We start from the raw sequence: 26,602 nt of genomic DNA, 5'->3' as shown, positions 1-26,602 counted from the left end.
GATATAGGATCGTAAATGTCTGGATGGTGTAAATTATCAAGTTGTACCGAGCTTTTTCTTATTAGCCTCATTCTTGTGAATAGGTGCGGCGTTTATTCGAGGGCGTCGTTTACTCGAATTAATACGGTATTTGTTTGTTTGCTTGTAACGAATTTTCGGAAATCAACCAAAATGGTCGTTTTACAGAGGTATAGTTAATGATTAATTTACAAAACCCAGTATTCCCGGATCTGAACAATTACTGTAATTATACGTGGTGAAATACCGAGCTATACGGCACTAGAAAGTCAAGAAAAGGAAAACAAAACTGCTTAAAACTGCTATACGCATAAATTTTATCCTTGTTGGTCTGTTTGGCTTTCTTCTTTATCATATGTTGACATTTCTTCGTTATATCGAGGTATATCTTACGATTAGGATTCTGGATTGTGTTAGTTGTATTTATAACGAGGATTTTTAAATGGAGATTGGTTAAATCGAGGTTCTGTTTCATACATTTTACTGTAATTTTTGTCGGGCTGAAGAAAATCGTTCGTGATATAGAGGTTCGTTAAATCGAAGTTCCACTGTAGATAAATGAAGGAGTCAGATGAATGTTATAAACATTGTTTGTTCATGTTTTGTTAACGTTCTTGACGTTCTTGTTGTGGTTGCTTGAGGTTTCTATAGTCAGTATTTTTCAGATGAAAATGTTGACGTTTATAGAAACAAGGTTGGAGATTAAACCCATGACAACATTAAGATGTCCCGAGTGACGTGGTTATTTTAATGTCAGAAGAAATTCGAAATCCATATCTTACAATGTATGTAATATATTCAGATATTTTCCTAATTAGATAAATATTGACTTTTCTATGGAAAGTGTTTCTGTTTCATTTTTAGTTTTACTTTGTAGAATTCATCATTATAATACTCCTTATACTCGCGGTACAGTCAATCCTCGTTAATGCAGACACTTAGGAGACCATAGAAAGTGTCCGTAGTAAGCGGGTCCACTGAATAAGGAGAAGACGTAAGACGTTTCTTTTCCCTGGGACAACGCTCCCTTGTGCTTGCACTCGTTGCAGTTTCTCACATCCCTCCTGTGTGATGTTTAGAGTAGAACTCAAGAGCTGTGAATAGTCTAGAATTTTATTGGGGAGGCGTTTCTCTTCTGCGCAGGGCTTTTCCGAAGGACACTGAAATAAGTGACTGGAACGGGGCATTTTCATGGCGATCACGGAAGACATGACTTCGAGCACTTTACAGCAAAGGATGATTCCGTAGAAAACTCAGACGAAGACCCTGGTCAAAATTTTGTATAACTGAAAATCATCGGGAGCCGTGTTGTTTCTTACACTCCTTTAGTGTTTAGAAGTCGTTAAAAGCAGTTTTCAGCCGTTTTCAAGTGATTTTGAGGGGGGTCCTCGTTTTCTACACACCGGGGGGATTGTGTAGAAAACGAAGACCCTGGTCGAAATTTTGTATAACTGGATTTCGTCAGAAGCCGTGTTGTTTCTTATACTCCTTTAGTGTTTAGAAGTCGTTAACAGGAGTTTCCAGCCGTTTCCAAGTGATTTTGAGGGGGGTCTTTGTTTTCTACACACCGGGGGGATTGTGTAGAAAATGAAGACCCTGGTCGAAATTTTGTATAACTGGATTTCGTCAGAAGCCGTGTTGTTTCTTATACTCCTTTAGTGTTTAGAAGTCGTTAACAGGAGTTTCCAGCCGTTTCCAAGTGATTTTGAGGGGGGTCTTCGTTTTCTACACACAGGGGGGATTGTGTAGAAAATGAAGACCCTGGTCGAAATTTTGTATAATTGAAGATATTGTTGTTTCTTACACATCTAAGGTCGAGATACCCGTTTCTAGATATTTATAAGTGATTTTAAGGGGGGGGGGGTCTTCGTTTTTGGGTCTTAGGTCTTAGGTCTTCGTTTTCTACCCACCCCACCCCTTCATTCAGCGATGAGGGAACCTTCTTTGTCAGAGCGCGTGGGAAACCATGGAAACAGTTGATTGACCTCTACGAAAACTCAGGTTCTGAAACAGACAGAAAAAAACCCTTCAAAGGCGCGTGTTAGTGGTAACCGCTGTAAGTAAGTAGGAGCTTGACCATATAAGCACTTGAATGTCAAAAGTAGAATCTTTTTATTGCCTCTACCATTTTAATCTTTGCAAGCTAGCTGCGTCTGTATTATTCTCTTCTGATGCATATGTTCCAGTTCACGTAGATAGCGTTGCCATCTGTTGTTTTTCTTATTTTTTAAGAAGAGCCTCGGCTTCTGCGGATTTTAGGTCAAACATTTTCTTGGCATTCACCCACACGGGATAAGAATTAACCTGTGTAAAGCAAAGCAACAAAATCATTCCTAAGAACTAATACAAGATGACTGGCTCATATCACGGACTTTACAACTCTCCGACGCAATGATCCTCCTTAAACTAGGAGGTCGAAGAACACATAGGCTTTAACTGGACCGCCAGAGGCCTCATACCTCTGTATATATTTCGGCTGTAATGCGCCCCTGGGAGAATGGCGGGGGAGTTTCATGACGGGGGGATAGCCTGTGTACAGACCCCCCTCCCCTTCCTGAGGTGAGGAGGGGTCTGTACACAGGCTAGGGGGTGGAGTGCTCTTCGGCGCGTGCTCTTCTTACGCGCGTAACTAGTGCCAAGCTCCTTGGATGGCTCCCGGGTCTAAAGACCTGTTCTTTTAGCCTGCATGACAGGCGCTTTATGAGCCAAGCGGGGCGAACGCGAAATTCCGCGCGGCTCGTGTCGCGCTCCGCGCGAAATATCGCGTTCGCCCCGCTTGGCTCATAAAGCGCCTGTCATGCAGGTTATGTTCTTCTCAATGCTGTACTGCTGAAACGAAAAGCACTTCGGCACGCTTAGCTAAATCCCGCCCGCTACGCAGCGTGACCCCACACAATACACGCACCCGAGAAGTTTCTCAGGCTCAGCAGTTTTAAAGGCTCTTTCAATGCCAGCGATAACCTTTCCGAGTTATGACACCCTGGTGTGGACTTATTCTTTGATGTCTATATCCTGTCCGCGCCGTAACTGCCGGCGTTCAGATACATTTCAAGCAGACCAATTGATCAGTCACCTTTTACCTAAGTCCCTTGCAGCAAGTTGAACGTCAGTAGTAATGGGGGTCGGTTTGGCGCAGGTACTACGTCATGTAAGCGTCACGAAATGTCCTCGATAAAAAATGTGGGGGAGGGGTGGGTTGTACTTACCTGAAGAGGGTTAGGGTTAGGGTTAGGGTTAGGGTTAGGGCTAGGGCTAGAGAGCCTCTTGTACCCCGAGTAGGTTAGGGTTAGGGTTAGGGCTAGGGCCTCTTGTAACCCGAGTAGGTTAGGGTTAGGGTGGGGTTTATATTTGTGGAGGAGGGTTGCAGCCTAGCCTTGTGGTAAGGTCAATTCACGAGGGCGCATGCGCGTTTTGGAAGGTTAGGGTTAGGATTAGGGTTAGGGTTAGGGGTTAAGGGTTAGGATTAGGGTTAGCCTTGTGGTACGGGAAAAAAAGTCGTGAGGGCGCATGCGCGTGGTGAAAAGTTAGGGTTAGGGTTAGGATTAAGGGTGTTAGGGTTCGGGGGTCCCTTGTGGTAAGGTGAAGCTAGAAGGAGGGCGCATGCGCGTTGGGTGTGAGGGTACCTTACTTGATTAGGTTAGGGTTAAGTTTATATAAGAGGATGAGGGTTCGGGCTTAGCCTTGTGGTACGGGGAGGAATTGGAAAGGGCGCATGCGCCTTGTGGTAGGTTTAGGGCTAGGGTTAGGGTTAGGGTGAAGGGTTAAGGGCTAGGATTAGGGTTAGCCTTGTGGTAAGGCCAATTCGCGAGGGCGCATGCGCGTTGTGGAAGAAGAAGAAAAAATGGTGGATTCCCAGTCCCCGCAGCTTGGAGGAGGAGGCTGCGTATTATCCGTTCTAAGGACGGGGCCCTCTATAGTTCGCCGCGCCTAGACAAATACTCTCTGGGAAGACATGTGCACGAAGGCGAAGAAAGAAAAGAAAAGATAGGGCAGCAAAAGAAGAAGAAAAAGAAAGAAAGAAAGAAAAGAAGAAGAAAAAGGAATGGGTCGCAGCAAGGATCCACTCCGGAAGCCCGGGGTGGAGTCGAACCACCAACCGTTCGATTTGGAATCGAACGCGCTACCCCTTGCGCCACCGGGCTTGGCACATGCCATCAGTCGCCAAGTTAGCACCAAACAACAACCTTTTTTATTCCTTTTTTTTTTTTTTAAATCAGTGTACGGTTTACATCTCAAGTCTAGAAGTACAAGATTGCTCAAAAGGTAATGGACCCGCATGTTCCCATCTCTCCGGGTTTCGAAGACTCACGCGTTGGAGGGCTTGCCCTATGAAACGATCGTTGACCTTATGACCACAGGTTTGACTAGGGTACGCTTGCAACGCTTTTCCGTTGGTGAGCAGATGTTTCCAATGCTCCTGCACCTATTGCTCGAGAAGAGGGACTGCATAGGTCTTCAAGGGGAGGCCGTCACTGTTCAAGAGTTCGCAATGTTGGCCGTGCGTCCAGAGGGCGAGCCGAGGGTGTCCTGGGGACCGGCGGGATCTTAGTTGACAAGGTACGCGGCGGGTTTAGCGGTGATGAGCTTGTTGGGTAAGGGATTCCTGGCAAACACGCCTTGAAAACCAGGCCCTAACACGGGATTGTGTCGCGCCAAATAGTCCAACTGCCCGTTCTTCAGAGGCCCTTGCTCCATCTTTCTTTTCTTCTTTAGATATCGCCAATAGGGAAGAGAGGCGATCCGTAGAGGACGTTCTCCGCAAGGGGTTTAACAGGGGTCGTAGAGTAGGCGGTATGCATCGTTTCAAAGACCGAGTCGAGGGGGTACCAAGACGGATAGCTCAGAGATTCCTAACACGACACGAATGAACCACTAGAAGAGACGCCGTTTGTAAGAGACTGAAGCACTGGGAGGCGGTGTAGTCTTTATACTCTTATCGAGTCGTGACGTCATACATGAAGGCGTTCTTGGCCAATTGGAGCGCGAGGGGTACTCATCGTGGAGATTTATCTGTGTCCCTTAGGGCCGCATACAGGTGATACTCTGACAGGCGGAACAGAGTGAATGATTATCGTAGGGCGCATGCGTTCTTTCCCAAAGGTTTGCAGAAAGGGATCGTAGAGTGCCTCCCTCAAGAGAAGCTCTTGCTTGGGCCTTGATAACCTAGGATGTACGGTTCGGGTGAGTATCTTTGCAGAGTTAAGGTAAGTGCTTTGTTTGCTTGCAACTTTGCTTGAGTCTCACAGAGGGTTGTACGAAAACTGACGCGATATCTGTTCTTTCTTTTCAGATTGATTGCAAAAGAATTTTGGTGAGTAATTGTTGTCGATTTCGCACGAACTTCTTGTCGTTGTCTTGATACTATTTGGGCCCAGTGCGGTGCAAACTTGTTATTGATTGCGAATTTTCTTTCTTCTTGCTTTAGGTGTGGGATTTTTGTCTAGTTTTCTTCTGCTGTTTCGCTTGCTGTCTTTTTTGGTAAGTATTTCTGAGGTTTCTCTCTCTAGTTGACCGCTTTCTAACGAACCTCCTGTATTTTGTCTTGACAATATGTTAGTCGAACGCAGGGCAAACGTGTCATTGATTGCGAATTTTCTTTCTTTCTTCTTGCTTTAGGTGTGAAATTTTTGTAAATAGGTTTTGCTACTGCTTTCGCTTTTTTCTTCTGCTGTTGCAGTTGCTTTTGCTGGTTTTTCGGTAAGTATTTTATCTGCGAGTTTTCTCACGAACCTCTTGGCGTTGACTTGAGGGTATTTTGACCGAACGCGGGGCAAACAGATCATTGATGCGATGCCTTTCTTCTTGCTTTTAGGGTGTAAATAGATTTTGCTAATTTTGCTGTTGTCGCTTTTTCCTGTTGTTGCATTTTTACAATTAGTTGGGTAAGTATTGTATTCGTTCTTTTCTTGTTTTACGGTTGGCCTTAGAGTGGGCGGTTTAAAGTGTTCGTTGTCAGTTTTTCTCACGCTTCGTCTTCAAACGCTAGGCGTTCTTTTTTTGGCTAAGGTTTGTTTTATTTGGCTGCATTGTATGAGCAAATACTTGCCTCATCTTTTTTCTATACGTAATCTGTGGATGTAATGTTGCCCAAAAACTCATTTTGTAAAACGCTCACGTACAACCTTCCAGTATGCTAATTGGGTGAAAGTTATTAGTTTAGGCTGACAAAAGAACTTTTCGAGACGCAACGGCTCTGTTGTTTCGATGTTGGCGGGGCGGTGTTAATGAAGTATTCATCCAAAAACCTATTGTTCCCATTTGGCGGTGCGGTGTTAATGAAGTATTCATCCAAAAAACCTATTGTTCCCATTTGGCGGGGACGTGTTCATAAGGTGTGAATGCCGAAAAAAAAACCTATTGTTTCGATGTTGGTGGGGTGGGGTTAATGAAGTATGGATGCAAAACAAAAGTAGGTGAGCCTTTTTAAATTTTTTAACTTGAAGAACTTGTACATCTCCCTCATTTTCTCGGTGCGCTCATTTAGTTCCCTCCATGCCTTTGGAACAGAGACAAACAGCCAAGCCTTAATTCTGTCGTGGAAACAGACGCCTTTGGGAGTTCGTACCTGGATTCCAGTCTCTATTTTCTTCGTCACTGCTTTCGTCATCCCTTTGTGTGCTCTGTACTTTGTTCCTCCAACGATGGCCGATGGCAGACTTCCAAGCTTGTCCTGTACTGCTACCGTCTTGAACAATCCCGTGGAAGACTGTTTAACTGCTGTTGACGTTATCCCGTCTGATCCTACGATTGCCGCCGCCTTGAATGATTCGGATGAAGATGCCGCTTGTTTGGAGGTTCTGGAAGCCTTGGAAGATCCAGTCCAAGCGGCCCTAAATGATAGCGCTGAAGAGGCGGCTTGCCTAGAGGCTCTCCAAGCCGCCGAAGCCGACCCATTGCCTCTCGAATTCGAACTCATTCCCCACGTGGATCGTCGAGTCCGTAAATTTGGACTGCATCGCCGTGTGTTTACCACGCGCCTCGTCCAACGGGGCGGCGCCCTTCGTCCCGAACTGATTCCGCGAGACCAGCTTCCATCTTTGTTGGACCAGGCCCTCCAGATCGCCATCCAGCGCCAAGTGTTGGACCAGCCGGGGGTGCACGAGAATGATCACTTAATGATCAACATGTCCAGCAACAGACTACAGCACGCCTACCAGTCTTCCCGAGTCAGAGTCCGTGATTGGCTCCAAGACACCGAACCCGCCCAAATGATGATGCAACAACTAAGTAAAATTCTCAACTCCAACGAGAACTTTGCCATCGATGATAGCTTTCATATTGAAGTCAGTCATATCCGAGACAGTGGAGTCGGGTCAGGCAGTCGAGGTCAACGGCCCGGCACCCGACCCATTGAACAGTTGTTAAAAAACAAAAAAAGTGTCGTACGCATTGAAAACAACGATGAACTGTGCTGTGCCCGAGCGTTGGTCACCGCCAAAGCGTACCGAGATTGGGGATCCCGTGACGAACAGTACAAACACATTAGAATGGGACGGCCCCTTCAAGAAACCCTCGCCCGCCAACTACACAGACGGGCCCGTGTGCCCGAAGGCCCTTGCGGCTTGGGTGAACTGAACTTGTTTCAAATTGTATTAGCCGACTACCAAATTGTGGTGGTGTCCGCCGACCATGGGTATCAAATTATTTTTAAAGGCCCTCGCCAGCCCGAGGACAAACTCCTCTGCCTCATCAAAGTCCAGGACCATTACCATGTATGTCATTCGTTGAGTGGCTTCTTTGGCAAAGTTTACTTTTGCCTCGACTGTGAAAAATCCTTTAACAGCGACGATTTGCAACATCACCGTTGTCCAGGCCGGAAATGTTCCAGTTGCCACCAAGCCCAATGCCGCGACTTTTCCACAGCAGCTGGACCTGCCGCCGTCCTATGTCGAGACTGCAAGCGCTTCTTTTTCGGCGCCGACTGCCTCCTGAACCATCAGACGCATACCAGTGCGGGGCGTGTAGCGCCCGTTCCTCAAGCATCTGTGTGCAGCACCCACAAGCGTTGCCCCGACTGCCAGACATTGTGCCAAGGATCAGCCGTCCAACGACACAAATGCGGGTACGGCAAATGCCCGTCCTGTAAAGAACAGGTGCCTACAGACACCCATCGATGTTACATACAGCCGATCGTAGAGCAGGCACGCCCCATTGGTCCACGCAACCATCGTGGAGCCTCACTGAGATTGGCTTGGAGAGTCGCCAACCCTGCGGAGGCTGAGACTACAACCGTCTTGCCCCATCCATTATTCCTCTACTTTGACATTGAAGCCCGCCAGGATACCGGTGAGCACGTGGCCAATTTACTGTGTGCAGAAACCAGTGAAAGTGACGAACAGTTTACCTTTGCGGGAGACTCCTGCATTGAGGCCTTCTTAGACTGGGCCCAAACCTTGACGCGGTCCCCTAACCCGCACGTCAAACGAAAAGTCATCTGTATTGCCCACAATTTTAAAGGATATGACAGTTACTTCATTTTGGAACAATGTTACAAACAGTACGTGAACCCCGAGCAGTTAGTCAATGGGGCCAAAATTTTGTCTCTATCGCTGGCGGACCTTCGCTTCCTCGACAGTTTGTCCTTCTTGCCAATGCCTTTGGCAGCGTTTCCTAAAGCCTTTGGATTACAAGAACTGAAAAAGGGGTTTTTTCCCCATTTTTTTAATACCCAAGACCACCAAGACTATGTAGGACCCATCCCAGCCCAAGATTACTATGACCCTCAAGGCATGTCGCCTGCCAGAAAAGAGGAGTTTATGCAGTGGCATGCAGAACGCCGGACCGAACACTACGAGTTTAACTTCAGTGAGGAACTCCTTAGTTACTGCCAAAGTGATGTTCGCCTCCTCAAAGAAGGATGTACCAAATTTGCCGCCGAATTTGAACAACTAGCGGGGTTTAACCCGTTTGAACATTGTGTGACCATCGCCTCAGCCTGCAATCGATTTTTTAGAAAACATTGTTTGACCCCTCAGACCATTGCCTCGGAACCCATTCGAGGCTGGCATCACAAAGGCAAACCTTATTCCCGGGCCGCCCTGGAATGGCTCTATTGGCAAGAGCACGTGGAACGAGAGGCCCGCCATGCGGCCATCACCCCCGACGAGTGGGACCACCATGACCTGATGGCCCAAGCCTATCCTGACTACCCTCATCCATTTTTGGAAGAAGATTACATTCAGCATGCCAAAAACAAAGGTGAAATGACGCTCCTGATCGCCTGCCAGCCCATGCGCGTGGACGGTTACAATCCCACCACACGCATCGTCTACGAATTCCACGGTTGTTTTTTCCACGGGTGCCCTGCCTGCTTTCCGAACCGCCACGTCCAGATCCGGATGCACGATCGCCAGACCATGCATGACCTGTACCTTCGCACCCAGGCGAGAGACCAAGCCATCGTTCAGTCAGGGTACGCTCTCCAAACCATGTGGGAGTGCGAGTGGAAACGTCTCAAGGCCAGCCGCGAGGATATCCAAGGGTTCGTGGATGGGTTGGAGCTCGTAGACCGCCTAGAACCTCGAGGCGCCTTTTATGGGGGGCGTACTGAAGCCGTGACCATGCATGCCGTGGCTGATCCAGACCAAGGGGAATCCATTCAGTACTTGGATTTTACCTCCTTGTACCCCTGGGTCAACAAGAGCTGCGTTTACCCAGTAGGCCATCCAGTCATCCTGACAGAACTACAGTCCACCGACCTGACGCCATACTTTGGTTTGGCCAACGTCACCGTGCTGCCGCCGTATGGGCTGTACTTGCCCGTGCTGCCCTACAGAGCCCAAGGCAAATTACTCTTCCCGTTGTGCCGAGCCTGCGTCGAAGCCGAATTGGCCAAACCCCTCTTAGAAAGGAGTCGTGACTGCCCTCACGCGGACAGAGATCGCGCTCTGACGGGTACGTGGACCACCATCGAATTGGAAGAAGCCCTCGCCCAAGGCTACGATGTATTACAAGTCCACGAGATCTGGCATTTTCCGCACACTTCGACCCAATTGTTCGCCCAATACATCAACACCTTCTTGAAAATGAAACAGGAAGCCGATGGGTGGCCAGCCAGCGTGGGTACAGATGAATTAAAACGACAGGAATACATAGCAGCCTACCTGGAACACGAAGGAGTCCAGTTAGAGTACGCGCAGATCGAGAAGAACCCTGCCAAACGAGCCTTAGCCAAATTGATGCTCAATAGTTTTTGGGGCAAATTTGGTCAAGCCAGCAACAAATCGCAAGTGGAAGCCATCTCCAGTCCAGCCAAGTTTCACCAACTCCTCAACCAAGATGATGTCGACATCCACGCCATCCGTGTGGTCAACGAAGAGATGTTAGAAATCGTCTATAATAAGATTACGGAAGCCGCACCCATCCAGCCTCACGTCAACATTTTTATCGCCGCCTTTACCACCGCCCATGCCCGTCTGCATTTGTATCGTCGAGCCTTGTTTCTGTTACAGCCCCAGCAAGTGTTGTACATGGACACCGATTCCATCATTTACAAACATGCACCAGGGCAACCCACCCTCGAAACAGGAGCGTACCTGGGCCAGTTCAAAAATGAATTAGACGAGGGAGATACCATTATTGAATTCGCCACGGCTGGTCCCAAAAATTACGGCTACCTCACTCGTCAAGGCAAAGTGGAGTGCAAGGTTCGTGGTTTTTCCCTCAATGCCCGCGGTCAAGAACAATTGAACTTTGACATTTTAAAACGCAATGTCCTCGACGAACTTCAGCATCCTCAAGCCCAGACTAGATCCATTCCCATCTTCAACCCCCACAAGATCGTGCGGGATGACACAACCAAGCGACTCCAAACGAGGACCGAAATCAAGCGCTATCAGTTGGTGGCGAGCAAACGCGTGGTGGATCCCAGCACCTTTCATTCCTACCCGTACGGTTTCACGCCCGCTCCACAAGACGGTGACGTCAGTGATAATGACAGGGTATTTTCCCTTTAAAAAAAAAAAAAAAAAAAAAAAAATGAAAAACCCTAAAAAAAAATTTAAAATGCCAAAAACCCCATAAAGCCCAGCGACAATGAGTGAAGGGAGTGGTGCCTTCATGACACCCCCGTCTGAGAACGGATAATACGCGGCGGGCCCAATCACTGACCGCGGGGGACTGGGAACCCACATGTTGAATCTACGAGACATTTCGTGACACTTCCATTTTTTTATTGGGTACGTTGAGGACAATAATAATGACATGTATTTAGTCCATTCTTGTTGCGAAAGTAGGACCAAGCAACCCAACTACCCATTGTACATGGTGTAAACAGTAAATAAAGCATGACAAAAAACTGAAGTCTTTTTTTTCACACACAAAGAAGAAAACAACAACCAGATTACAATTTGAGTTTGCGTTTCGCTTGCATGATTTTTTTGACAAGGGCTTCAGTCCAAGTCTTTTTTCCCGGGAGGGCTTGAATGGCGCCAATCATCTTGTCATCGGCTTTCCACTTGTCCTGGAGATTGCGCGCCCGAGAATAATCAATATCGTGCTGTTTGGAAATGCGGTCCAGCCGGTTGATGCCGGGATCCCCGCGCTTCAGACTTTTCTCCAAATGGGTGCCTGGGCCCATGTATTGATACCCCGGCCAATGAAATTCGATGCCTGTCTTGCCCAACCATTTTTGGACGTCCAAGCCACGACCGACCATGCGACGGCGGCGCCGTCCACGGCGCGACGCGCGGCGGCGGCGTCTAGTAGTCCTTGCCATCGAGTTTCCGCTGCACCTTTTCACCCCACTCGCTCCAGCCGGGTTGACGTTTCAACTTCTGCGTTTCTTTGGGCACCTTGGGGAGATGATAACTGAAGCGGATTTTTTTCTTCTTCTGGGTGGAAGCAGGGGACTTGCCTTTGCTCAAGGTCGACGTGCCTTTGCTCTTGGACGTACTGGGAATGGGCGCGGCCAATTCCTCTTCCCAATCGTCGGCCGGTAACGAGATGGGTGTCTTGGACAGAAATTTCGGCTTGGGTGGAACTTTCGGCTTCCCTTTGGGTGTGGCCTTGGGTTGGGGCGTGCTGCTTTTTATAAGCGTTTTCAAGAAGGTCTCCATGGGTCCTTGGGCAAACTGGTCGTCGTCGTCGTCGTCGGCCCCCGCCGCCACTCCGGCCGCCGGCAAATTCATGGTCCGCACGCGTCTGGTGGCTCGACGCACCTGGGGTCCCAGGGCTTTGAGGCGGATCTTTTTGGTGGCCGGCGGGATCTCGGGGGAAGCCAACAAGACGTGTTGTTTGGCCGCCAACCGCGCGGCATGCGTCAACCGCGAATTCTCCATCAACGTGCCTTTGTAATGGTCCACCAGTCGCTCCATGTCCGCCGGGGACACCAGGTACTTTTTCTGGTACGGTCCGTGACTCATCTTGACAGGCAATGACGACACACGCGATCCAAGGCGTGCCACACACCCGCCCCAGTTTGAGCCATCATGACGTGCCGTCGCCGTTTTATGGAATGCTTGCGACGCGCCATCTCGCGCAAGGCCTGCTTGTGCGGACGCAACTGATCCAAGAGTCGAGGCGGGACGGTCACATTCCCTTTCAAGGTGTTCATCACCAACTCACTGATGGCATTGACTTGATCGGCATTGGCATGCTGCAATCGTTCCCGTCGCACGTGCTGGTCGGCTTCTCGCAACACGCTCCGCAAAAAGGGCAGTTGTCGTTGTAGGCGTCGCACCATGGTGTCCTCCTACCTTTTCCCAACGTACCAGGGGGTCTTTATAGGATTACTTGGCCCCGGTCATCTTGAACATTCGGTGGCGCTGGTTCGCTTGCACCTACTACCAAGAGATTTTCCCCAGGCGTTTCTTGCGCGCGGCCTTCTCGGCGGCCATGGCGAGAGGGATGAGAAAGGGTAAAATTCCCCCTCGTTGGTAGTAGCGTCGTCGTCGTCGTCTCCGTCCGCGTCGTACCATGATGCGAAGTGATGGGGTAAGGAACTGAGGCTGTTTTTTATACCGTGTTGGGGGTGGACAAACGCGACGAGGTGCGATAGACTTCGGGTTCGCCTCCATCCTTGTAGACCGTGGTGACGGTATTGGTATGCGTGATGCCGGCAATGCGGCGCCCCACCGACCGTTGACGAGCATCTTCGGCCAACAGATCCATCTGACGTCGTAATTCGTCTTGATTCATCCGTGCTCGTCGAGGGGGTGTGCCACGCCCACGCCCACGGCCACGACGGCCCCCGCCGCCGCCACCGCCACCCCCGCCGCCGGGCGGGCCTCCATCGTCGCCCCCGCCACCCCCTCCGGGTGGCACCCCGCCGCGTCCCCGGCCTCGACCTCGACCTCGACCTCGTCCTCGCGGTGCCGGGGCTGGTGAAGGGGTCCGGGGTGTCGGGGGACGGTTGGTAATATATTGGTTCAATTGATCCTTGGTGAGACCCACGGACGTGAACAGGTTCTCCATCTGCCCGGGCGGAAAATTCCCTCGGGCAATCTGTTCCATGACGTCGATTTGACGGGCAGTGAGCGTGGGCGACAGGGGGCGTCGGCCGATGTAATCGGTCAATTGGTTAAAGTCGAGCCCCACCGAGTCCAACAGGGCATCGATTTGATCTTCGGGCACCTCATTTCGAAGAATCTGTTCCATGACACCGATTTGTCGGGGACTAAACGTGGGCGACGGCAAGTCCTGGGTCGCGGCCCGGATGGCCGTCACGCTGGGCACGCCCGAACTCGGCGACGAGACATTGGGCGCCACGCCTACCCCGGCCGGCGGGGCCGTGGGGATGCCCGAGAGGTCCATGGCTCGTTGCAAGGCATCTCGCACCGCACGGGGCGTGACGAGGGGGGACCGTCCGACACCCACCGACAAGGGCGTGGTGTGCCCTTCCAAGCGTTCCGATAAGTCCCGTTGCCGACCTCCCTGGCGTCTCCGCTGTTGTCGCGCCCGTTCTCGAGCCAGTTCATTCTCCCAGGTCAATTGGTCGAAATCCAGATCGTCCCGAAACTCGTCGGACGAGGGGGTGGTCCGTCGACTCATGCTTGACGTTCATAGGTTTCCGTCGGTCCTTCCTCCGGTAACACGTTGGTGAAGAGACGGTACCGATCGTCTGACGCGGGATGCAAGTCCAGCATTAAATAGCCAAAAGGACGCTGGGTGCATTCGCGAAAGATGTTCATCACGTGAGACCAGTCGTTGGGAAAGGCTTGCAGCGCCAAGGTGCGCATGCCCACTTGATCCCGCGGGTTCTTGAACGCCACGATGTAATGGGCGTTGCGCGAAATGGTTTTGGCGAATTTGCCTGGCGGGAATAGATCCTGGCACAGGAAGAGGACGCTGATGTTCCGATGATGCGAGTGCTTGGAAAAGAGATCCAACACGCGTTTGTCGTTGGCGCCTTCGTCCATGAGATCGTCCAACACCAAGAGTCCCCCTTGCGTGGGACCGAACCATTGGTCCAACTCCTCCGACGTGGGCAGTCCTTCGTGAAACTGCACCTTCTCTTGCTTCATCTCGTCAAAGGCCGGTTGCCAGGCCCCGTAACAATAATGTTTCACCCGAGGAGGGGGGTACATCAATTGATCGGCGTGCTGTAACAAACGGCGCGTCCACGTCGATTTTCCGCTCCCCGACGGGCCGCCCACCAGTGTGTTGCAGGGATGTCGAATCATGTCGACACCATGGCGTACAATCGCGGCGAGGCGTCTTTTATCAGGGTCAGCGTGGTCTCCACCACGGCGGTTTCCGGGCAGGCGTTCAACGCTCGGGTCAACCCCAGCCAATCGCCGGCCCACGTTAATCGACGGAAGAGTCGATAGTGTCCATAATCCCAGGTGTCGCACAACGCGTCCACGGGATGGATCACGAGTTCCATCAACAGACGTTCGTCCAAGGCTTCCAGGACACGTCGCTTATCTTGTCGCGTAATCATTGTCTCACCCAAAAAAATCACGTCGCCGCGAGCGCACCGGTTTTTTATGGAGCGCCCGCGACGACGTGGCGTGGAACCTATCGGACTCGAACCGATGACCCACGGCTGGCGAAGCCGCTGCTCTACCCACTGAGCTAAGGTCCCCTGGGGAAATGAGTACGGAGAACCCCCGCGGCCAGACTCGGTCATGCAGTGGTCAAGGGTGGTACTATTTTTATGGAAATACCGGACGTACCCACCACCGGCCGGGAGAGAACCCTTGAGGTCGGACCGACCGCTCGCGCGGAGGTCCCCCGCACCCACGTTGGATCTGGGTCCCGTCCCCTTTATATAGTCGTCCTTTCCCGCCGTCTCCCCCTTGTGGGACACCCATAAAAAACACACACCTCGGTCAAGCGTCAAGAGTCGTTTAATGAAGGAAATAAACAACGTCGAGAGACACAGCGTTGCGTATCCGGTCCATCGGGTTCGTCCATGCCCACGTCGCGCAGTGTACTCTGGATCCAGTCACGGACGCGTTCCCCCACGCGATGATCGTTCCACACGTAATCGCCGTCTCGAAAACTTTCCACAAACTCCAACAGGCTCCGTTGTCGCACGCGGTCTTGCAGGTACGCAAAAACATAATGGCCACAGGCCAGACTGTCGTAGGCTTGCAACGTCTTGTCGCTACGCACCACGTATTTCCAATGCCGCGCGATCCATTCGTGAAATCCCGGCGCTTCGTAGACGGTCAAGGGCAACCCGTAACTGTCCATCACTTCGCACAACCCCTCTTCCGTCCAGAGGGCCAACCAATGCTGACCCGGTTCGCCGGCCGGGTCCGTGTTGACGATGTAGGCCCCTCGGGTGGTCTTGGGAGGATGCTCGGGCAATCGATCGGAGGGATAGACGCCTTGAAACACGCGCTTCAACTCGGGGTCCGAGAGCGCCAAGGCTCTCAATTGACGATCACTCAACGCCACCAGTTCCATCGTTCAACTAAACCCAGGAGACCCTTTACACTTTGTTATCATACGTCACGGCACCCAAGTGATCGATGTAGATGACGCCTTCAAATTCGCCCCACACCAAGATGGTGATGTTGGCATTCAGGGCCGCTCTGAACTTGATCTCCAGACGCACGTTGCCGGTCTGCTTGGGATTGAGTTTGTACCCATCCGCATCCCCGCTGGGCACGTTGTTCCACATGAACAAGGTACAATTCTTGTCTTGTCCCCACTCGTCCGGTTTGACCATGAACTCGCGATGTTTGGGCACGGCCCCGGCGGCTTCCAAGAACCGATAATACCCCAGTCGATCTTTGCGGTCATTGGCCCCGTTCAGTTCCAGGGTGACGTACGGGTACTCTTCCCCCTCGATAAACTGACGCACGGACGTCACCCCTTTCTTCTGGAAGGCAAACGGATACTTTTCTTTGTCCCCATTGAAGGCCGTGCTGTCCAAGATCCCCACGATCATGCGCTGGGGGACTCTGCCCAAGAACAAATTATCTTGCTGCCACACGGTGGTGGTCCCGTTGAACGTGAATGAGCGAATCTGATCACACACCACCGGGTACCTGACCACCTGCTTGCGGATCTTGCGCTCAGTTTCCAGGGACCCGTAGACATCCGGGTTAAGGTTCAGTCGGCACAAGTGCAAGGTGATGTCCACATCTTGCTCTCGCAACGTTACGTACCGCTTGACGCCGGTACCACTGGTCAGCGTACTAAAGGTGTAGAAATCGGGACTGTTGAAGTGCAACTCAAAATTCATTTCCACCCCGGGCACCATGATCTTGCCCGTGTGGAACGGTCGTGCCCGTGTACGGTCGCATGACCAAACGGACCACGTTGTTGTTTCGGAACGGGGTGGTCAGGGTCTTGAGCAGGTTGGTGTCGCCGTGGGCCCAGCCATTGGTGGTACTTTTGTCGTCGTCGTTGCCCGCGGCGGCCAGCGAAGCCGTGACGTTCAAGAAATTGACCCAACCTTGAGGCTGCAACAACGTTTCTCCATCGTCGCGGTGGTAGTTGAGCAGCGTCTGGAAATAGGCCGAGTAGGCGTACGTGTCGGTCTGTTCGGTCATCAGGGTGCCATTGAACCGCAAGTTGATCTGCTTGAAGATGGTGTGGGCCAAGTTGTTGACGGCGTACACGAACCGGGTGTTGTTGGCATCCGACGCCGCATTGGCATCGGCCACGATGCCGTTCTGGGACGACGAATACAACCGCAGGTCGATGACGAAATAACTACGATTCAAATCCACGTAATCTTCCAAGGCCTGCACCGAGAACTTCATGGGCGTGATGCTGGTACTCAATTTGTGGTAGGGTACCATCTTATACCCCTGCAGATCGTAGTCGGTCGGAGGGACCGAGAAAATGTCCAAACTACTCATGATGCCAAAGGAGGAGGAGTGCGTCTCCTCAGCGGCGGCGTGGTCGTTTTATACGCATCCTGGCCGCCACCCATTTGGGCAGGCCGAAGCCTGGCGGTTTGGGGATGTGAGGATTGAACCATCCACCGCGCTGGGCGCGACCTCGACGTTGTTGGGCCAACAACCATTTCGTCAAGTCGTACCCCGGGGGTTTGGGGACGCTGGCACTAATCCATCCCCCTCGTTGTCGTGCAAACGGCGAGGGTACGCTCCGTTGATAACGAGGCCTGGATTGCACCACCAACCTTCGTGGACGCATCCTCTCACACACCCAGCACGTCGCGTAAGCGTTTCGCCCCTTTCTTGTACAACGACGTCCCTACTCTCTTACCCACCGAGGTCGCCTTCCTCTTGGCCACCGTCGCGAGAATGGGAAGGGCCTTGCGTTTCAAGTTTTCTTTTATCCCTTGTCCCATGGCTTTCGCGCCGGCTTTCGCGAAATTGGACAGAATGGGTCCGCCCACATCAAACAGCAAATCCCTCTTCAGTCCTCGTCCATCCTGCGGTGGCAGGGGTGGTGGACGGTATCGCGTCAGACTGCCTCCCCACATGATGTGATACATGACCCGAGGCACGCGCCTTTTTTATACGTCTCGTTCGAACAGGAAGGTGACCAGGGTGCGTCCCGCGCCGAACTGGACCAACTCTCCTTGACTCTTGGCAAGTATCACCTCCACGACGTCCATGTACTCGCGCCGACACGGTAACCATTGGATGTGTAAGGGTTCAAAGTAGGCCACGCCCTTGCCTTGGTGTCGGTGCTCCACTTCGCGCACCATGGCATGCAGTTGACTGCCGACGATATTGCTGTCCACCAAGTCCGAGTAGACCAGAAAGGTGCTCAAGGGTTTCCCCACCGCCTCTCGGAAAGCCACGTTCAAGTTGACGAAGCGCCAATTGATACACTGACTCAACTGCAAGTGGTCGCTTTCTATTTTCGAAAGGTCGTGGTTGTTCAGTTCCGTGTTCTTGACGTCTTGGTAATAATTCCCGAGCGACGAATGCGTCTTGTAAATGAGTTCGTAACGGAGATTGGGGCCCAAGGCATAACTCTTATCTTTGTTTTGCACCAGCCACCCCATCAGCTTGGCCATGCTCACGTGCACATGCCATTCCACGAACGTCATGCCGGTCGTCAAGGCAATGTCGTCCAACTCCTTGGCCAGCATGCGCAGGTCCTCGCCGTCCCATTCGTACGTGACCCGAAACTTGTCGTAGAGCCGTTTACTCTTCGATTGGGCTTCTTTCACCTCGTTAAACTGCGCTTTGCCTATGAGGGCTTTCATCAGACTCACCCCATCCACCACGCTGGGATCGTCGGTCAGTTCCTTGATCTGGATGGTGGTTTGATAGTGGACCGGGGTGTCGTTGGGCCCCAAATTCCTCACCAACTTGGAACCCACGAGGAGCACGCGAGGGTTGCCGGCCGTCGCGAATCTCGTCAAATCCAAGGCCGCGTCGGGGGTGGAGATGGCCGCCAGCCCCACCTTCCATCCTTCCCCCTTCAATGTCAAAGGCACGGGCAGGCGCACTTTGAACGAACTGGAGGTATTGGTGGGAAACTCTTCCGTGGGATCACTGACCAACACGATCCGATTCATGCCTGGAAATGCAACGTCACTTGCGTCTCTCCCGCCGGGTTCAAGGTCATCAACTCGCCGTTCGTCTCGGCCACTTCCACTTCGACAATTTCCACCGTGTCTCCGCGCACCCGGTGATACTGCACGTGTTCCGGTTCCCAGCGGATGGGCTCGTCTTTATAGGGCAGGTCTCGCAAGAAATTGGTGATCTGCGTCCCCACGATACTGCTCTCCACCGCATTGCAGTACAGATGCACCGAACGCGTGGGGTGGTCCCCGTGCATCGCGGGCGTCACCGTGGTCTTCTTCTGTTTCTCTTGACTCCCCTGATGGGTGGGCGTGGTGGTCGTTTGGGTGGTGCTACTGGAGGAGGTGGTGGTGGTGCCTCGCCGAATGACCGGATGACCGTCGTACACGTCGGTGACTTGACTGATGGGTTGCCATGGCGCCGCAATGTTGTACCCGTAGACCACCACGTAACATTGATCCGTCAACGTGGCCGGGTACGTGCTGGGCACGCCGTCCATGGTCACCTTGAGGTACATCCGCGACGTATCGTCCGACTGCTGCGTCAGCCGGAAATCTTGTACGAGGCGATGGTAATACACCATGTGGGTGCCCAGGTATTCGTGCACGTGCGTCGTCACGGCCGAGTCGATGTTCTGCACGTAGAAACTAAACCAGGCAGTCACGCTCGTCTTGTCAAACAAGACCTGGTCGGTCGTGTAGATCTCGACGATGATTCTATACGTGCCGGTCTTGCTCAACTTGGTGGTGCCGATGAGCCAACCAAACTTGGGTTCGTACTTGTTGCCGCTTTTCGTCAACGTCATGCCCACGGTCTTCTTCTTCCAATAATGCGGGGAGCCTTCCAGATTGACAAACCCCAAGGAACTAATCCCCCCATCCTTGATCCACACGCTCTCGTCGTCCATGATCCATCGGAAACGATTCCACAGGACCTTGGGAGGGACGTACACGTGCGTGGTGGCCTGGGCATAGGCCTCTTCCAGATTCACAAACTGCCAATCCATCACCATGGACAAATACGCCATGCCTCGGTGCACGTGCACGTAATCCGTAAACGTGAACAATTGGTTCTTATCCCCGTCGGCCCCGATCTTGGCGGCCTTGGGTGGCTTCAGATGCGGGTACATCAACAAATTGGGACCCAGCTCGTACGATTGGTCTTCCTTTTTCTTAATCCATCCCATCGTTTCAGCCAACACCAGATTGAACCCCAAGTAAGGGCGCGGTTTGTTGAAGGCAATGTTGATTTTATCATTCAGGATCCACAACGTAGACACCCCCGCCTCGTCCTTCCATTCGAAGCGAGGCGTAAAATCCACCTCGGTGGTACCAAAGATATACCCGGTAAAGAGTTTCTTCAGCCTATCTTGTTCCAACCAACGGACCACTTTTTTCATAAACGTCACCCCCGTGGTGGCTTCGGGCATGTCGGCGTCCTCCATGGTCGTGGTGATCTCTTGTATCCTGGTCACATCGTCCCCCTTATTGGCTCGGGAATACATGCGCACCAATCGTTGGTTGGTCGATCCCTTGTACAAATTCGATTGTCGATGTTCCGTCAGAGGGGCGGTCGGATGCGACGTCACGGGATGCGACGTCACCGCATGCGAGACCACATTCGGTGGCCCGGGTAAGTAGACGCCGGCCACGCCCACTTGCCAGTTCTTGACGCGCAACGGGTACGGCAGACGCACCTTAAACGAGGCCGGCGTATTGCGGGGAAATTCCGGTTTGCTGGTGTTACTCAGCAACGTGACGTACAACGATCGACTCGACGGTTCCATCTCTCTCTCTTTCCTCGCGGGTCGAGACTGACCCGTTTTTATAGGAACGTATTCAATTTACGCTTGGACCCGGGCACCCGACCCACGGTACTATGCAAACTGGACCGTTTGGGCCAGACCTTCAACGCGTGATCGGCCTGGGGGAACGCTTGCACCAGCCGACGTAGCGTCGTGTCCAACGTGACGCTCTTGCCGCGCTTGACCATGCCTCGCAACTTGGCCCGGAACGCGCGCTGGGCCTTCTTGGAGGGACGCTTCTTCTTGGCAGGGCGCTTCTTCTTCTTACGGACCTTCTTGACCTTCCTCTTCCCCTTCTTGGGTCCGTACTTGGCTTCCAAACGTTCCATCATATCCATCCAAGTCTTTTGGCTGGGTAGCGGGGCACTCTGCATACGACCCAACGGCGCCGCCGACGGCCCCGCCAACGGGGCGGGCATCAAAGCCACTCGACGACTCATAACGAGGCCAAACTACGCTTGGGAATCCAACTGTCGTACTTTTTGGGCCAGCCTTTCCAACGCACCTTGACCTCTTGGCGTCGACGCTGCAATACTTTCTCCACGCGAAACAGCGCGTCGTCCGGCACGTCGACTTTCTGCACGTCTTGTTCATAGAAGGTGCCTTCAATGGGCTCTCCGTCCCACTCCTTGATTTTATAGGTGGCCACGGGCCCCGGCACGGCTCGGTCGATGATGAACACCTCTTCGGTCCAGCCGGGCAGATACCCTTTCTCGAACGGCCGGTGCTGTTTCTGTAATCGGACGCGATCGCCCGGTTTCCATTGCGGACGCACGTGACGGGCCAAGCGTTTGCCGTACAGACGTTGCCACACCTGGCGCTCCTCGGCCCGCGTCACGTCGCGAGGGGCCATGCCAATGCTTCGATGTTTGGTGGCGTTGTACCCTTGCACCAAGGCGGGTAAGGCATCCACGTACCGGTAGGTGTTGCGGGCGGTAAAGTAACGGTACATGCGTTCTTTCAAGGTACGATTGAATCGTTCCACCACCGACGCCTTGGTATCCCCGCGGGTCGAGAAATGATGAATGTTGTGTCGCGTCATCACACTCTGAAACACGCGGTTGTAGAACTCTTTCCCAGCGTCCGTCTGCAATCGCAGAGGCTGTCGTCCCTTAGCCCGCTTCAGGATGCGCTCGAACGCCGCCGCCACTGCTTTGCCGGTCTTGTCCTTCAGAGGTTCCACCCAAGCGTATTTCGACAACACGTCCACCACCGTCAACAGGTACCGCACCCCGCGATTCCACTTTTTCAGGGCTTGCATTTCCACCAGGTCGGCCACCCATTGTTCGTCCATGCCAAGCACCACCACGGGTAGGGTGGGGAATCGGCGACGTCGAGGTTTATGCAACGTGTAACTCAACAAAGGTTGCAACGCTTGCCGGGCACGGCCAATCGACACGCTCTGCGCTCGCGCAAAGCGCTCTACTCCTCCCAAACTCCCCTGGCGCGAGGGCGTTTCATAGGCCTCCGCCCAACTCACTCCGCGCTTCTTCTTACTCATGGCACCCGCGCTGCAAGAACAACAACACGACACCCGTGTAAGTGCGTTTTTCTTTTATTGCGTTAAAATACTCCCTGGCTGCTCCCTCAGGCGACTCGCCCCTGGTTTCTTTCTCTCTCCGGGCCTGATAAAATAGGGGGCTGCTTGCTCTCGCGTTTCTCGGTCCTCCTCCTATTTGCGTCCGTTTGGGATGCTCGGTCCATCGTTGCTTGTGCATGGCTTGCCGGGGAACCATCCATGGCTCCTTCAAGGTAGTTGGGGTCTTGCTTTTCGAACAGTTGGCGTTCTACGTGAAGCCGCTTCTGTCGCTCCTCTAGGAAGCGGTGCTGATAGTGATGACGTTCTCGCTGATACTGATTGCGTTCTTGCTCAAGAGTCTCTCTTTCAGCCGTCAAGTCCACTATTTTTCGAGTCAACTGCACAATCTCTTGCACCAGGCGCTTGATGGTGGTGGGATTCTCGGGGTCACTCATACCTTGCAGACCGAGGAAGCGCCCCCCTCTTGATAGAATTCTCGCCAAAAGCCCGCCCCCGTCTGATTCAGGCGCAAAGTGCGTCGCCGTTTTATTGATTTTTCTTCTAAAACAATCCCACTCCGGTTAAATGCTGGAAGGCGGGATCCATCCCCAGATGATCGAGCGTCAACGTCGTGGGCCAGGCAGCCAGGGTTTGTTCGTCGGGTTCTTGCTTCCCAGGCATAATTCCTAGTAAATGGCTCGTGATCTTTAGGGATAAGGGGACATTAATCCATTGGAAAAACTCACAGTCTTTCTTGCGGCAGCTTAAGAACAGGCGATGGGGATTCTTGGTGGTTTGACTCAATCGGAGTCGGACTCGTTTCTGGCAGAAACAGCGCATACTTTCCCAATAGGTTCGGACCTCACAGTGGACTTGTTCTAGAAACAACCGTTCGATGAGTTGAAACTTCTCGAGAGGACAGGAAAACGCACAACTTTCTTCGGGACAATACAGGTAAATCCACTCTCCGCTCGTTTGGCGCAACGTCAACAAAGGATGCACAGGACAACAAAAAGGCGGCACTTGTTCCACACACGAAGAGACCGTGGTTCCGTCGTCTTTGACTTTTTTGCTAGGAGGGTCTGGCTTTTTTTTCCCGCCTTTCTTGCGTTTGTATTCATAGGGGTACAGAGGCATGTGCCCCTCTTTCTTAGCGACCACCGGGCCGGCGCCGTCTTCTCCCATCATCGCCTAATGAGTCCCAGCGAAAAGCCTCTCTCTTCTTATAGAGCCCCCCCGAGTGACGACACAGGTCACCTGACTCCACCCTATTGGGACCTCTCACCTTCTGATTGGGTCTTTCTTTTTTCTACGTAAGACCTCTTTCTCTTGCAATCGGCCTCAGTCACCTCACGGAATGGATCCAGACGAAGCGATGATGGACATTCCCCGCCTACACGATTATCGGATTGTGACAGGAGGAAGTCAAGGCGCCGAGCAAGCGGCCGAAACGCTAGCCTTAGACTATGGCATTCCTGTCACCATTAAGATTGGCCCGAATCACCCGAGAAGCACCCACATCACCCCCTTGCCCCGAGAAGACTTGGAAAACGCGTGCGAACCACTCGGCCACGCGGCTTATGCGTTAGGTCGCCCCGTGCCTAAAAGTCCTATCGCCTGCGAACTTTTACTGCGCTACTACTTTGTGGTGAACGAGGCGGACTCGATCTTTGCGTTTGGGTATTTGAGTGCCAGTCAAAAACAAGTGCAAGGCGGGACAGGCTGGGCCGTTCAAATAGCCGTGGATTTACAAAAACATGTTTTTGTCTACGATGTGAATTTTCATCACTGGTACGAATGGACCCCTTCTTCGACAAGATTGACGCGCATGACGTCTCGATTTCCCATTCTGGCCCCCAGAAGCGCTATCATAGGATCCAAAGCCTTCCCCAGCCAAGCTCAAGACGCCATGAAGAATCTATTCGAGCGGACAAGTCAAACCTAAACGTCACGTAGGCAATACGTATTTATTCTATTGCATAAAGACTCTTTTGTTTCTATACAACAATACTCTTGCATGCCACTACATTTTGGGAACAATACTCTTGCACAATACGTTATTAGAACACTCCTTTTTTTAGAAACCAATTAGAATATCTGTCTAGTCAAGTACTGTGAATAGCGTAACCATTCTTTGCTAGCCATTCCAGAATGTGCCCCACGGGACGAAGATGAAACCCGTCGATGAGCGCAACTCACGCTCCGTTTGGTCAAGAACCCCTTGATGTGTGACGTCACCCCTAGGCAAAAGTATAAAGGCTCTGCCACCGACGAACCCTTCAGTGTCTGACAAACGGCGCCCATTTCAGTGCTTCATTCGTGTCGTGTTAGAAATCTCTGAGCTATCCGTCTTGGTACCCCCTCGACTTGCTCTTTGAAACGATGCATGCCGCCTACTCTACGACCCCTGTTAAACCCCTTGCGGAGAACGTCCTCTACGGATCGCCTCTCTTCCCTATTGGCGATATCTAAAGAAGAAAAGAAAGATGGAGCAAGGGCCTCTGAAGAACGGGCAGTTGGACTATTTGGCGCGACACAATCCCGTGTTAGGGCCTGGTTTTCAAGGCGTGTTTGCCAGGAATCCCTTACCCAACAAGCTCATCACCGCTAAACCCGCCGCGTACCTTGTCAACTAAGATCCCGCCGGTCCCCAGGACACCCTCGGCTCGCCCTCTGGACGCACGGCCAACATTGCGAACTCTTGAACAGTGACGGCCTCCCCTTGAAGACCTATGCAGTCCCTCTTCTCGAGCAATAGGTGCAGGAGCATTGGAAACATCTGCTCACCAACGGAAAAGCGTTGCAAGCGTACCCTAGTCAAACCTGTGGTCATAAGGTCAACGATCGTTTCATAGGGCAAGCCCTCCAACGCGTGAGTCTTCGAAACCCGGAGAGATGGGAACATGCGGGTCCATTACCTTTTGAGCAATCTTGTACTTCTAGACTTGAGATGTAAACCGTACACTGATTTTAAAAAAAAAAATAGGAATAAAAAAGGTTGTTGTTTGGTGCTAACTTGGCGACTGATGGCATGTGCCAAGCCCGGTGGCGCAAGGGGTAGCGCGTTCGATTCCAAATCGAAAGGTTGGTGGTTCGACTCCACCCCGGGCTTCCGGTGTGGATCCTTGCTGCGACCCATTCCTTTTTCTTCTTCTTTTCTTTCTTTCTTTCTTTTTCTTCTTCTTTTGCTGCCCTATCTTTTCTTTTCTTTCTTCGCCTTCGTGCACATGTCTTCCCAGAGAGTATTTGTCTAGGCGCGGCGAACTATAGAGGGCCCCGTCCTTAGAACGGATAATACGCAGCCTCCTCCTCCAAGCTGCGGGGACTGGGAATCCACCATTTTTTCTTCTTCTTCTTCCACAACGCGCATGCGCCCTCGCGATTTGGCCTTACCACAAGGCTAACCCTAATCCTAGCCCTTAACCCTTCACCCTAACCCTAACCCTAGCCCTAAACCTTCCACAAGGCGCATGCGCCCTTTCCAATTCCTCCCCGTACCACAAGGCTAAGCCCGAACCCTCATCCTCTTATATAAACTTAACCCTAACCTAATCAAGTAAGGTACCCTCACACCCAACGCGCATGCGCCCTCCTTCTAGCTTCACCTTACCACAAGGGACCCCCGAACCCTAACACCCTTAATCCTAACCCTAACCCTAACTTTTCACCACGCGAATGCGCCCTCACGAATTTTTTTCCCGTACCACAAGGCTAACCCTAATCCTAACCCTTAACCCCTAACCCTAACCCTAATCCTAACCCTAACCTTCCACAACGCGCATGCGCCCTCGTGAATTGACCTTACCACAAGGCTAGGCTGCAACCCTCCTCCACAAATATAAACCCCACCCTAACCCTAACCTACTCGGGTTACAAGAGGCCCTAGCCCTAACCCTAACCCTAACCCTAACCTACTCGGGGTACAAGAGGCTCTCTAACCTCTAACCCTAACCCTAACCCTAACCCTAACCCTAACCCTAACCTCTCCCTCTTCAGGTAAGTACAACCCACCCCTCCCCCACATTTTTTATCGAGGACATTTCGTGACGCTTACATGACGTAGTACCTGCGCCAAACCGACCCCTATTACTACTAACGTCATCCAGCCTATAGGCTCATTCAAGAGAACAGAAAAGCCCCAAAACATAAAAGTTCTCTTAGCTTATTTGAATGTTTTACTTTCCACTCATCATCACAGCCCGGGAATAAGGAGAAAAACTACTTTTGGTGCATTTTAAGATAGTCAAAGCACACCTCAGTTAATTTGAGCAAATGTGGAGGGAAAATGATCAATGGCAACAACATCTAAGGGCTTTGATGACTTGCTAAAAATACAAAGCAAGACAACTTAAT

The 26,602-nt window shown here is 52.0% G+C and overlaps 3 protein-coding genes and 3 non-coding genes across 6 annotated transcripts; 2 read left to right on the top strand and 4 right to left on the bottom strand.

Moving 5' to 3' along the window:
- Positions 1–4,087: 4,087 nt before the first annotated feature.
- Positions 4,088–4,160, bottom strand: Trnaw-cca (transfer RNA tryptophan (anticodon CCA)). Its single transcript has one exon. It is a non-coding gene; the product is annotated as a tRNA-Trp (tRNA).
- Positions 4,161–6,659: 2,499 nt separating this feature from the next.
- LOC140925273 (uncharacterized) lies at positions 6,660–10,973 on the top strand. Its single transcript, XM_073375267.1, has one exon. It carries the CDS (start codon positions 6,660–6,662, stop codon positions 10,971–10,973), a length of 4,314 nt encoding a protein of 1,437 aa, XP_073231368.1.
- Positions 10,974–14,003: 3,030 nt separating this feature from the next.
- LOC140925262 (uncharacterized) lies at positions 14,004–14,639 on the bottom strand. The gene has a single exon (XM_073375256.1). It carries the CDS (start codon positions 14,637–14,639, stop codon positions 14,004–14,006), a length of 636 nt encoding a protein of 211 aa, XP_073231357.1.
- A 331-nt stretch (positions 14,640–14,970) lies between these two features.
- Trnaa-cgc (transfer RNA alanine (anticodon CGC)) lies at positions 14,971–15,043 on the bottom strand. The gene has a single exon. It is a non-coding gene; the product is annotated as a tRNA-Ala (tRNA).
- Positions 15,044–15,898: 855 nt separating this feature from the next.
- On the bottom strand, positions 15,899–16,675 carry LOC140925253 (uncharacterized protein F54H12.2-like). Its single transcript, XM_073375244.1, has one exon. The coding sequence runs from the start codon at positions 16,673–16,675 to the stop codon at positions 15,899–15,901; it is 777 nt and encodes a 258-aa protein (XP_073231345.1).
- An 8,613-nt stretch (positions 16,676–25,288) lies between these two features.
- Positions 25,289–25,361, top strand: Trnaw-cca (transfer RNA tryptophan (anticodon CCA)). Its single transcript has one exon. It is a non-coding gene; the product is annotated as a tRNA-Trp (tRNA).
- Positions 25,362–26,602: the final 1,241 nt, after the last annotated feature.

Source organism: Porites lutea, chromosome 2 (genome assembly GCF_958299795.1).
Source record: "Porites lutea chromosome 2, jaPorLute2.1, whole genome shotgun sequence".
Classification (NCBI taxonomy): domain Eukaryota; kingdom Metazoa; phylum Cnidaria; class Anthozoa; order Scleractinia; family Poritidae; genus Porites; species Porites lutea.
Note: the sequence above shows the minus strand (reverse complement) of the source record. Positions and strands in the feature narration are given on the sequence as shown.